We start from the raw sequence: 11,868 nt of genomic DNA on the forward strand, positions 1-11,868 counted from the left end.
ATCTCCGCGGGTGGGGCTGCGCATGCTCCCAGGCAGGCCTCTCTCTAGAGCCGTCAGCCTTCGGGCTCCAGGTGAACTTGGAAGGCCGGACAGCCGCATGGTGGCTGCCCTGACCCCCAGGCTCTGGGGACTTGATGACAGCCCCAGACAGCCCGCATGGTGGGCTGCCCTGCGTTGGCAGACACAGCAGAGGCCGCGGGCTGTCTCCACACAGCTCGGGGACCAGGAGCCTGGAGGAGGTGTGCCTGCAGGTGACCGACCTGCTGCCAGGCCTCAGGAAGCTCCGGAACCTGCTCCCCGAGCATGGATGCCTGCTGCTGTCCCCGGCCAACTTCTGGCAGAACGACCGCGAGCACTTCCATGCCGACCCCGATATCATCAGGACCATCCACCAGCACGAGCCCAAGACCCTGCAGACCTCGGCCACGCTCAAAGGTACCCTCGGGGCCGGCGTCCCGAGGGCCTGTGAGGGTGCCTGTTGGTGGCCCAGCCCTCTCCGATGGGTGCTCTGGCAGATCAGGGGGTGACCCCTCGTGCCTGAGGGTGGCAGCGGGGAGGGGCTCCTGGCGGCTGCCCAGCGAGCGCCGGCTGCTTTCTGCCCACAGACCTGCTGTTCGGCGTCCCCGGGAAGTACAGCGGCGTGGGCCTGTTCACCCGGAAGAGGATGGCCTCCTACACCATCACCCTGGTCTTCCGGCGCTACCATGCCAAGTGAGGCCTGCAGGGCAGCGCTCTGGCCTGGGCTGTGGGTGGCAGTCCCTGTCCCGCTTGGGGCGCCCAGAGTGTCCCCGGGACCGTGCAGTGTCCAGGCTTCCTACTGGAGTGTCTCTGTCTCTCAGACTGAAGGCGTGGGGTCCGGCGTGAGGGACAGAGGCAGGGCTGGCAAGTAGTGTCCTGGTGCCCTGCTCGTCTCTGGTGGGCAGTGCTCACCAGCTACTTGCCCTCGAGCCCCCGTGGCCCGAGAGTCCTGCCTGGCAGAGCGCCTCCGATCGGCTCTGCAGGGCCCTCGGCCTCCCGAGCGGCAGGCTGGTCGGGCAGAGGCTGCCGACACCCTCTGCGGAGGAGCCCTCGCCAGCCCGGGGAGGAGGGAGGCTTTGGGGGCCCCTTTCCTGGGGCTGCCCGTGTGCCCTGGACCAAGAGGGACAGCCCCTCCCCCGCTGCTCCGTGGCCAGGTTCCTGGGCAGCCTGCGGGCCCGCCTGATGCTGCTGCACCCCAGCCCCAACTGCAGCCTGCGGGCCGAGAGCCTGGTGCACGTGCACTTCAAGGAGGAGATCGGCGTCGCCGAGCTCGTCCCCCTCGTGACCACCTACATCCTCCTGTTCGCCTACATCTACTTCTCCACGCGTAGGTGGCAGCGAGGGGGTTGGGCGGGGATGCAGGACACGCCCCGTGGTCACCAACGCCAGGGCATCGTGCCCCAGGAGAGTCACGGGCCGGGGCTCCTCTGCTTCTGCGGAGAAGAGCCCCCCCGTGCGGGGGCTTCCGGAGACACACTGTCCCCGAGGCCGGGCGGGCGGTGGGCGCGGCTGCCCCTTCCTCGGTCGCACCAGGGACCCTCCCTCCCTCCCTCCCTCCGCGCCGTCAGGCGCACCCTGCTCCGGGCAGCTCAGGGCCCCGGGTGCCGGGCCGAGAGGGCGCCGCCCTGACGCGCCCTCTGCTCTGCAGGCAAGATCGACATGGTCAAGTCCAAGTGGGGGCTGGCGCTGGCCGCCGTGGTCACCGTGCTCAGCTCGCTGCTCATGTCCGTGGGGCTCTGCACGCTCTTCGGCCTGACGCCCACCCTCAACGGCGGGTAGGTCCTCAGGGTGGGCCCCGCCGGGGCGCCTTGTCACTCTGACATCTGACAAGCGTGTTTGCTCCCGGAGTTACCTGGTTTGTGTTCATACATGTGTGTGGTGTATCAGTGTATACACGTGTATGACGTGCATGTTTGTGTGTGTGCAGACCCTGCACACGTGCGTGTTTCTGCATGGGCACCTGTGGTTCTGCCTTGCATGTGTGTGCGTGTGAATGTGGGCGTGCGTGTTTCTGTCCCCGTACCCGTGTGCACAGCGTGCTGCTCGACGGCTTGAGCCCCAGGTGGTGTGAGACAAGTGTGTACTTCTTCCTTTTTTACTATGAAAACACTTAGATGCCTAATAGGTCATTTTAGTCTCAGCTTTTAAAAAGTCATGGGCACGCTCTGTGAGCGGTCCCCTTTCCTTGGTAACTGCTCCCCCCGCCATTGCTCTCCGAGTCCGGGCTGGAGGCCCCGGGCCTGTCCTCCGGCCTCGGTCTGCGTGGCCTGCGTGTGACCAGCGGTCCTGCCTTGACCTGTTGGGCTGGCCGCAGACACCGCGACGCTGTTTCCCGCTTCTCTCCCTGCTCTGGAAGGCCTGCTTCCTCTCCTGACCCGCGGGTGCCGACGCCCCTCCCTGCGGGTGCGTGCTGTGTGCCCTGCAGGGCCCTTCCCCCTAGGCTGCTGCCCCTGGCGCTCGCAGTGTGAGCCGTGGGCCCGGGGAGCCGCTCGTGTTCATAGAACCCCTCTCCGAGGCCCGCCTCTCCACAGAGGGGAGTGGGGCTGCAGGCTGCCCCCCACCCCCCTGCTGAGTCCTCATGGCCCGGCCCAGAGCGCCGCTCGTGTTCGGCCATGGCCACCTTCTCAGGCCGGGAGAGGCTGGTGTGGGAAGGACAGGGAGAGGTGCTCGCAGCCCTCCCTCCACTGCGCTGGGGCTGGGGCTGGGGCTGGCCACCTGCCTGCAAGGGGAGCGCTGCATGGTCAGGGCCCTGTGGGCGGTTGGTGCGGAGGGTGGGGTTTCTGCCCTGTGCTTGTGGGGGTTGCTGGGTAGCCCCCACTGCAGGCTGCAAACCCCACAGTCCCCCCAACCTCCCGGAGCCCAGACCTGCTGAGAGCTGGCTGTATGTTGGGGGCGCTCAGCGCTGCCCTCGCCTTCTCTCCCCCTCTGCCCCCAGCGAGATCTTCCCCTACCTCGTGGTGGTCATCGGGCTGGAGAACGTGCTGGTGCTCACCAAGTCGGTGGTCTCGACGCCCGTGGACCTGGAGGTGAAGCTGCGCATCGCCCAAGGTAGCGCAGCGGGGAGTGGGCTGGCCCCCGCACCCTCGCCCGTGTAACGTGGGTGGGCCACCAGGTCCTGGCAGCTTGTAGTGCGTGTCCCGGGGGGCCTTTGTCCCAGTTCCTGTGCCGGGAAGAGAGCAGGCCAGACTGTGCGGTGGGGGCGGGGGCTGCTGTGTCTGGTGGCCCCTCGTCTGGGCTGGTGACTTCCCTTCCTGCCTCCGTGCCCCACGGTAGCGGGGGGCCAGCCACTTCAGAGGGGCTGTCCCCACAGCTGTGGCCTTGGGCGCAGAAGCTGGGGACCTGGGTCCTGGGGAAGCTGGAGGAGAGCCTGGGCCTGGGGGTCCAGTCTGAGTGCCGGCTCCCCCTTTTCCCGCCTGTGTCTGTGGGAACGGGGCTGCGGCGGCCGTTGGGTCCGCAGACCCCTGAGCTGCTGCGAGAGGCTGGCCCGCGCCAGGTGTGGTGTTCCGGGGAGACCCGGGAGGTGGCTCCTGCCCTGGGCGCTCAGAGCCTTGCACTGCCACCCGCCCTGGGGAGGGGCTGGGGGAGGAGCAGAGCTGGCTCTTCCATCCCTGGAGTCATTCTGCCACCCAGTGGGGGGGCATGCTCTCCCCACGCTGAGCAGACGGCGTGTGGGGGCTGGGCGTGTCGGGTGGGCAGCGCTGCGTTCGCTCGCCCCAGCACCTGCTTCTCCCTCCCTGTGCCCCGCGAGCCGCTCCCCGAGCAGCTGCACGGTGATGGCTGCTGTGGGGCCTCCTGCGGGCTGGCGCGCCGGGGGAACGGCTGCCCGGGAAGGCCGGGCCCCGCCCACGCCTCTGCGTCTGAGGCCCACGGGGCGTGTGCGGACACGGAGCAGACAGCGACCGCGTGCGGCCCCGGCCCTGTCGCCCCCGCAGGCCTCAGCTGCGAGAGCTGGTCCATCATGAAGAACATGGCCACGGAGCTGGTCATCATCCTCATCGGCTACTTCACACTCGTGCCCGCCATCCAGGTGAGCCCGCAGGCCCGCCTCCGGGCTGAGTGTGGGTGCCCCACCCCCCGGCACGGCGCCTCACCTCTGAGGGGGACCCCTTTGCACCAAGGCGGCCCAAGGCGGCGGCCAGTGTGCACAGGGCGCCCCTGGCAGGCCAGTTCGGGAGAAGCCCTCGGTGCGCCACGGCTGGGCTGTGGGGTCACGCTCCCGGGCCAGCAGGCTCCATGTCTGAGCTTGACCCCTTACTCTCCGCCACTCGGCCCCAGGGAAGGAGGGCACTCGGTGGGCACACGAGGGCTGGCGGCCGACTGCGGTTTCCATCAGGCCTGGTTACCCGTTTCTCAGGCAGAACTTCGGGGGGGCGGCCCTGACCCAGTCCCCTCCTGCCTTCCCTGACCCCCACCTGCAGGCCGTAGGCACCTGTCCTACCCGTGCCCACAGCGGGGTCACCACCACTGCCAGAGTGGCGCCCGCTCTCAGCAGAGTGTCCTCGCTCAGCGGTGGGGCTGTGGGCGGCGGCGGAGGAGGGGCAGGCGGGGAGGGAATCGTCCCCCAGGTGGCCCCCAGGGCGCCTGCAGGGCACACACGGGGCAGCCTGGGGACGCGAGAGCTGGCGTGGCCGCACGTGCTGGATCCCTGCAGACTTGAGCAGAGACTTTGGTGATGCGCCAGAGGCCTCAAACACTCAGACAAGAGCACGGCAGGAAAACTTAAACCTGAGAAGATTCCGCCCCGGACAGAGCCCGGGCAGCGGAGGGACCACCCTGGTGCAGTCTCAGGACAGAATTAGGGCCTTCCGGCCTCCCTCCCTCCAGGGGCCCAGCGCAGCTGTCAGCCAGAGCCGTGGGCAGGTCCACACCCGGGAGTCCGGCCAGGGGCTCTCTGCAGGCTGGTGGGACTCAGAGCGCCCCGGCTCGCCTCAGACTCTCCTGGTGGGGGGGGGGGGGCGGTCAGAGGGTTCAGGGAGAGCGCCCATCCTTCAGCCTCATCCTGATAAGGATTTGAGAGGTCCTTGCTGCCCCCTGGTGGGCAGGGAGGGAGCTGCTGGCCCTGCCCCTCCTTGGCCACTCCCAGATCCAGAGCTGCCTGCCGCTGAGCAGGTGCTCAGGCACCTGCGGGCAGGGACCGGCTTCGCTAAGGCGCCGCTGGTCTGGGAGGTCATGATGTCCCCGTGTCTGTCCTGATTCCAGGAGTTCTGTCTTTTTGCCGTCGTGGGCCTGGTGTCTGACTTCTTCCTTCAGATGCTCTTTTTCACCACCGTCCTGTCCATCGACATCCGCCGGATGGAGGTACGAGCCGGCCAAGCCCCGCCCCGCCCTCCTCCTCCTCGGCCCTGGCTGCGCTCCCCCGGGGCCTCGGGGCGAGAGCGGCACAGACCCTGGCAGGGCCACCGCCCCTGCGGGTGGCGTCTGGGCAGCACCCTCAGGCCCTGACCGCTGTGCCCCAGCAGCTGGCAGACCTGAACAAGCGGCTGCCCCCCGAAGCCTGCCTGCCCCCCGCGAAGCCAGTGGGGCGTCCAGCGCGCTTCGAGCGGCAGCTGGCCGCGCGGCCGTCCACGCCTCACACCATCACGCTGCAGCCGTCCTCCTTCCGGAACCTGCGGCTCCCCAAGAGGCTGCGTGTCATCTACTTCCTGGCGCGCACCCGCCTGGCTCAGCGCCTCATCATGGTACCTGCTCCCGCCCCCCCGAGGGCCGGCGCTCGCGGCCCTCCTGCGCTCTGCACTTGGCCTTAGAGGTGGCGGCGGGGGCACCTCTCCAGCCCAGACTCTGGGGCAAAGCCCGTCTCTGGGGCAAGCAGCCCCAGGTCACCAGGTGGAGGGGTCAGTGTCCCCCCGAGGGACTCAGGACAGGAGCCTGCTGGACGTGGTGCTCGGCATGAACCAGCCATGCTCCCAAGTCAGGGCTCGTTGGCCGCTAGTGGTGCACAGGCTTCGGGAAGGGCTGGGCGGAGTGACTCCTGCATGGGGCTGGGGGGGGCCCTAGGGGCCTTTCCCTGAGCAGCCGAAATGGTGGGGGGGGGCTGGGCCCGCTTTCTGTGCAGACCGTGGGAACGGTGGCAGGCTTCTGGTCCCAGCCAAGAGGGGGCTGGGGGTGGGGAGACGCACCGTCCCACCTAAGGGCATCTCTCTGTTTCCAGGTCAGGAGACCCAAGCCCTGACCATGGGAAGGGAACTGGGTCCCTCCAGTGGCAGTTGACCCCAGGTGGTGCAGGGGACTTGAGGAGGCAGAGGGGGGACAGATTGGGGCCCAGCTCCTTTCTCTTCATGCCTGAGGTCCTTATGCTGCCACCTCTGGGCACGAGGGCCAAGCATGAGGGATGGGGGGGGTGTTGGGGCCGCCCCTCTGTCCCAGAGGCCCCGCTGAGCCCCCGCCTCCCCTCCGCAGGCCGGCACGGTTGTCTGGATCGGCATCCTGGTGTACACGGACCCGGCAGGGCTGCGCACCTACCTCGCTGCCCAGGTGACGGAGCAGAGCCCCCTGGGTGAGGGCACCCTGACCCCCATGCCTGTGCCTGGGGGCGTGCTGCCGGCCAGCCACCCGGACCCCGCCTTCTCCATCTTCCCACCGGACGCCCCTAAGTTCCCCGAGAACCACACGTTGCCGGGGGAGACGCCCGAGTCTGGGGCTCCGGTAGAGGGCATCCAGGACAGCCCTGTCCCAGAGGTCACCTGGGGGCCTGAGGACGAGGAACTTTGGAGGAAGTTGTCCTTCCGCCACTGGCCGACGCTGTTCAGCTACTACAACATCACTCTGGCCAAGAGGTCAGTGGGGCCCTGCCGGGTGCCACCCCCACCTGCTGGCGTCAGCTCACCGTCCCCGGAGCACCCCTTTGCCCCCTCGGGTGGGGAAGCCCCGGCTGGACTCCCGTGTGTCCTGGCCTGCACTGCAGCTGTGGCTGGGGGCCGGTGCCTGTGACAGAGCAAGTCGCAGTGTCAGAGCCGGCTAGGGAGGGGCCCCCTTGCTCCCCCCACCCTGTGGGGAGCTGCCCTCAGAGGGTGGTCTTGGAGTTTGGCAGTTTGAGCAGAGTCCTCTGCAGAGTAGGGAGGGGCGTGGGGGTGGGCAGCAGCAGGGGGGACTCTTCCGGGGGCCTCCTGGCTGAGGCCACCCACCCACTGCCCGGCCCAGGTACATCAGCCTGCTGCCTGTCATCCCAGTCACGCTCCACCTGAACCCAAGGGAGGCCCTGGAGGGGCGGCACCCTCAGGACAGCCAAAGCGCCTGGCCCCCACCGCAGCCCGGTCCTGGCGGGCTCTGGGAGGCCGGCCCCAAGGGGCCAGGCGTGGCACAGGCCCACGGAGACGTCACCCTGTACAAGTAAGGCCCGGGAGGGGGGCGGCCGGCGGGACGGGCCTGGGCGCGCCTGACCACAGCCCTCTGCCCAGGGTGGCGGCGCTCGGCCTGGCCTCTGGCATCGTCCTCGTGTTGCTGCTGCTCTGCCTCTACCGCGTGCTCTGTCCGCGCAACTACGGGCAGCCGGGGGGCGGGCCCGGCCGGCGGCGCCGCGGAGACTTGCCCTGTGACGACTACGGCTACACGCCTCCCGAGACGGAGATTGTGCCCCTGGTGCTGCGCGGGCACCTCATGGTGAGTGCAGCGGGGGCTGGGCCCTCCCCCGCCCCCGCCCCAGTGCCCAAACCCACGGCCCCGCCCCGCACCGCCCCCGCACCAGTGCTCGAGCCCACGGTCCTGCCCCGCCCCCGCAGGACATCGAGTGTCTGGCCAGCGACGGCATGCTGCTGGTGAGCTGCTGCCTGGCCGGCCGTGTGTGCGTGTGGGACGCGCAGACCGGGGACTGCCTCACGCGCATCCCGCGCCCCAGGTAGGTGTGCGCCCCCGTCGGCCCCCCAGACCCTGCACCCCGCTGTCCTCACCCCACCCTCCTGGCCCCTCACAGGCAGCGCCGGGACAGCGGCAGCAGCAGCGTGTTTGAGGTCCAGGAGAGCTGGGAGCGGCTGTCCGACGGCGGCAAGAGCGGCCCAGAGGAGCCAGGGGACAGCCCTCCGCTGCAGCACCGGCCCCAGGGCCCCGCACCGCCGTCCCTCTTCGGGGACCAGCCGGACCTCACCTGCTTGATCGACACCAACTTCTCGGTTCGGACACCGCTCTCAGAGTCCCCTCGGCCTGAGCCCCGGCACCGGGCGGGCTGCGGCCGCGCCCGCGACAACCCAGGCTACGATTTCAGCCGCCTGGTGCAGCGCGTGTACCAGCAGGAGGGGCTCGCCCCGGTCCACGCGCCGGTCCTGCGCCCACCCTCCCCCGGGCCCACGCTGCCGCTGGCCCCTGAGGACGAGGGGGGCTGTCCTCCCGAGAAGAGCTCTCTGGCCCTCGCCTGGGCCCCCAGTGCGGAGGGCTCCGTCTGGAGCCTGGAGCTGCAAGGCAGCCTCATCGTGGTGGGCCGCAGCAGCGGCCGGCTGGAGGTGGGCGGGGGCGCTGGAGGGGGCGGGGCGCTGGAGGTGGGCGGGGTGCTGGAAAGGGCGGGGCGCTGGAGGGGCGGGGTGATGGAGGGGGGCGGGGCGCTGGAGTTGGGCGGGGTGCTGGAAGGGGCGGGGCGATGGAGGGGGCGGGGCTGTGGGCCGCCCCAGCCCGCGGGCGCTCACGGCCGCCTGGCTTGCAGGTGTGGGACGCCATCGAGGGTACGCTGCGCTGCAGCAGCGAGGAGGTCCCCTCGGGAATCACGGACCTCGTGTTCCTGGACAAAAGGTGGGAGTTCCAGGCTGCCTGCCTCAGCCCCGACACCCCAGCCCTTCCTGGCCAGGGCGCACTCCTGGCTCCTCTTTGCCCGTGACTTGACCGCCCTTCCCGGTGCCCAGCCCCATGCCTGTGACCAGCAGGCGGTCCACCTGGACGGGAGGGCTGGTTGGCAGGTGTGAAGCACGTAGAACCCGGCCTGGCACCGAGTTCCCAGGACACTGAGCCACTCACCGGGACCTTGGGGTGGGGGCGGGTTAGTGTTCTGTGTTCCTCCTTTTACCTTCTTGAAGTCCGAGTTCCCTATGTAGCCTGTTGGTGCTGACCTTCCTGAGTTTCCTGGCTGCATTTTCAGTCACAGAAAAAGTGTTTTCAGAAGCTTCTTATTAAAAACATTTCTTTTTCATTGACACTGCCCACTGCTCTCGCCCCCCTTCTCAGTGCACTCTGGCTGAGGGTGCTCCTGGGGCTCCATTCACACACTCGAGGGGGCTCCCCCGTTTTCTGGGGACAGGAGAGGTACCTCTTGCCTCTCATTCTCATTCTGGCTGCTGCCGTGCTTGCCATCACCACGCTTCTCGCACAGGCCTTGACCGCCGATGCCCTGCCCTCCGGCCTGGCCAAGTCCATCGGTTTCCCTGACTCTTGGAAACTCTCGCCTGCTTATTTTTTTAAGTTTTAGGGGCAGCCCACGCCTTGGCCCAATGTCCGGAGTTCCTGGTGTCCACAGTCCTCATCCCTCCCTTTCCCCTGCACCACGTCTCCCCCGTTCTGTGGTGCGCCCACAAATCTGGGGGCAGAGGTCAGAGACGTGCGTTGCCGTCTGCCGGAGGGAGGTTTTGAATCCTCCTCACTCCCAGGCTTTAGGGCCTCGGGGCGAACACCCCCGTGTCTCTCTGTCGGCTCGGGCCCAGGCGTTCCCACTCGGCGACGAAAACCCCGGTTTCTTCGTGGAAAAGCAGGCAGAAGGGGTGGTGCTTGTTTGAGCCGCTGTGGGGTGGTGCAGGCTGCGGCCTGACTTCGGGCGCGTTCCCCTCCTCAGAGCTCCCCAGGCTGTGGGGGGGGACCCTCCACGGGCTTGTTTTCCGTTTACAACCTTACACGACACTCCCCAGGGGCCACTTCACCCACACTGACTCTTTCCTCCTCGCGACCACCCTGTGAGGTGGGTTGTGTTGCCCCATTCCCCAGGTGAAGAAACTGAGGCAGAGGATCATGGAATGGCAGCCAGGCCCCTCCAGCACCTCTTCCCCAGCGCCTGTGCCTCCCTGCTGGCCGCGGGCCCTCCCGTCTCCCTGCAGAGCCGAGCCTGTGCCGCCCGTGTGGGGCTCGGCCCTGTGGCGGGGGCTCTGCGGGTGAGCCACATGGCCATGCTTCTCTCTTTCAGGATTGTGGCCGCCCGGCTCAACGGGTCCCTCGATTTCTTCTCCCTGGAGACCCACACTGCCTTCAGCCCCCTGCAGTTCCGAGGTCAGAGGGGCTGGGCTGGGCAGGTTCCTGCGCCTGGGGCTGGGGCACCTCTCAGAGACCCCTCACTGGGCCCGCTGTCCCCAGGACAGGGCAGCTCGCCCACGACCCCCGTGTACAGCAGCAGTGACACGGTGTGCTGCCGCCTGACCCACACGGTGCCCTGCGCGCACCAGAAACCCATCACAGCCCTGAAGGCCGCTGCTGGGCGCCTGGTGACTGGGAGCCAAGACCACACGCTGAGGGTGAGTGCCGGCTCCTGGGCACCGGGGCGAACCGCACTGGGTGGGTGGGTGGGCTGGGGGTCAGTGAGGGACAGGCTGGGGGTCTCCTGGGCGAGCCGTGGAGGGGACCTCCTGGCCAGCGTGTGGTTTGGCCAAGTGGAGACCAGAACCTGACGCCCGCCCCTGCCCAGGTGTTCCGTCTGGAGGACTCGTGCTGCCTCTTCACCCTGCAGGGCCACTCGGGGGCCATCACGGCCGTGTACATGGACCAGGTGAGGGGCTGCACGCGGGTGTGGGCCGGGCCAGGGCCCTCGTCCCTGACTCCTGGGAACAGAGCAAGGGCTCCGAGGACACGGGGACACCGCAGTAGAGACAGGTTCCTGCCACGGTGACCCCACTCCTGACCGTGTTCCTCTGGGAACGGGGGGCGAGCACAAGGCCCGCGGGCTGACTCCACCTCGTTTTACCCAGCCCGGCACCCCATTTCCACTCGGCGGCAGCGCCGAGCTCCCGCTTAACTGTACAGGGGCAGTTACACGTACACAGTCCTGAAGTTACACTCAGCCCTTTGAAGGCGACCGCGGGGCTGACGTGGCCCCCGGTGAACATGAGTCGACACCCCCCGCTCTAGACCATGGTGCTGGCCAGCGGAGGACAAGACGGGGCCATCTGCCTCTGGGACGTGCTGACCGGCAGCCGCGTCAGCCACACGTTCGCTCACCGCGGGGACGTCACCTCCCTCACCTGCACCGCCTCCTGCGTCATCAGCAGCGGCCTTGACGACCTCATCAGCATCTGGGACCGCAGCACGAGCATCAAGCTCTACTCCATTCAGCAGGTAGGCAGGTGGGGGCGGCGCGCTCCCGCCGCGTCGGAGAAGGAAGGGCCGAGACCCTGAGCCCGTCACATCTTTGCCTCCAGGACCTGGGCTGTGGCGCAAGCTTGGGTGTCATCTCAGACAACCTGCTGGTGACCGGTGGCCAAGGCTGTGTCTCCTTTTGGGACCTAAACTATGGGGACCTGTTACAGACCGTCTACCTGGGTAAGGAGAGTGAGGCCCAGCCCGCCCGCCAGATCCTGGTGCTGGACAACGCCGCCATCGTCTGCAACTTCGGCAGCGAGCTCAGCCTGGTGTACGTGCCCTCCGTGCTGGAGAAGCTGGACTGAGGGGGGCGGGGGCTCTCTGGAGCCAGCGCACGGGACCTCGAGGGGGGAGGAGCTCAGGCTTCTGGAGCCTGCCTCTGAGCTGTCCTCTCTGGGGACAACTGTCCTCTCTGGGGACTGTAACATTAAACTTTTTTAAAAAACCACATCCGCCAGGGACCTCGTGAGCCACTGCGTCTCCCCCACGAGCGCCCCTCCAGCACTCTCGGTCAGACCCTGCGCAGCTCAGCCACCGTGGGCTGGAGCTGTGGAAGTGCACGGGGCCACTGACGGGGTGGGGGGCGGAGCTCTTAAC

General features: G+C 68.3%; 1 protein-coding gene across 2 annotated transcripts in view; it reads left to right on the plus strand.

Annotated features, from left to right (window-relative positions):
* LOC114501665 (SREBF chaperone) overlaps nucleotides 1-11,672 on the plus strand; it is a 33,843-nt gene extending 22,171 nt beyond the window's left edge. Inside the window, exons 5-23 of one of the 2 annotated variants that reach the window (XM_036030416.1) lie at nucleotides 215-435; nucleotides 606-711; nucleotides 1,173-1,345; nucleotides 1,667-1,793; nucleotides 2,954-3,066; nucleotides 3,951-4,045; nucleotides 5,218-5,316; nucleotides 5,478-5,696; nucleotides 6,415-6,791; nucleotides 7,156-7,344; nucleotides 7,413-7,614; nucleotides 7,734-7,849; nucleotides 7,925-8,447; nucleotides 8,645-8,730; nucleotides 10,106-10,188; nucleotides 10,273-10,430; nucleotides 10,601-10,681; nucleotides 11,041-11,247; nucleotides 11,331-11,672. In XM_036030416.1, coding sequence (XP_035886309.1) covers nucleotides 215-435; nucleotides 606-711; nucleotides 1,173-1,345; nucleotides 1,667-1,793; nucleotides 2,954-3,066; nucleotides 3,951-4,045; nucleotides 5,218-5,316; nucleotides 5,478-5,696; nucleotides 6,415-6,791; nucleotides 7,156-7,344; nucleotides 7,413-7,614; nucleotides 7,734-7,849; nucleotides 7,925-8,447; nucleotides 8,645-8,730; nucleotides 10,106-10,188; nucleotides 10,273-10,430; nucleotides 10,601-10,681; nucleotides 11,041-11,247; nucleotides 11,331-11,576 — 3,421 coding nt within the window. In that variant the 3' untranslated portion in view covers nucleotides 11,577-11,672. Of the gene's footprint in view, nucleotides 1-214; nucleotides 436-605; nucleotides 712-1,172; nucleotides 1,346-1,666; nucleotides 1,794-2,953; nucleotides 3,067-3,950; nucleotides 4,046-5,217; nucleotides 5,317-5,477; nucleotides 5,697-6,414; nucleotides 6,792-7,155; nucleotides 7,345-7,412; nucleotides 7,615-7,733; nucleotides 7,850-7,924; nucleotides 8,448-8,644; nucleotides 8,731-10,105; nucleotides 10,431-10,600; nucleotides 10,682-11,040; nucleotides 11,248-11,330 lie in introns of both variants that reach the window. The other variant, XM_036030415.1, reaches the window with a different exon arrangement.
* Nucleotides 11,673-11,868: the final 196 nt, after the last annotated feature.

The sequence above is a fragment of the Phyllostomus discolor genome, chromosome 7 (assembly GCF_004126475.2).
Source record: "Phyllostomus discolor isolate MPI-MPIP mPhyDis1 chromosome 7, mPhyDis1.pri.v3, whole genome shotgun sequence".
Classification (NCBI taxonomy): Eukaryota; Metazoa; Chordata; class Mammalia; order Chiroptera; family Phyllostomidae; genus Phyllostomus; species Phyllostomus discolor.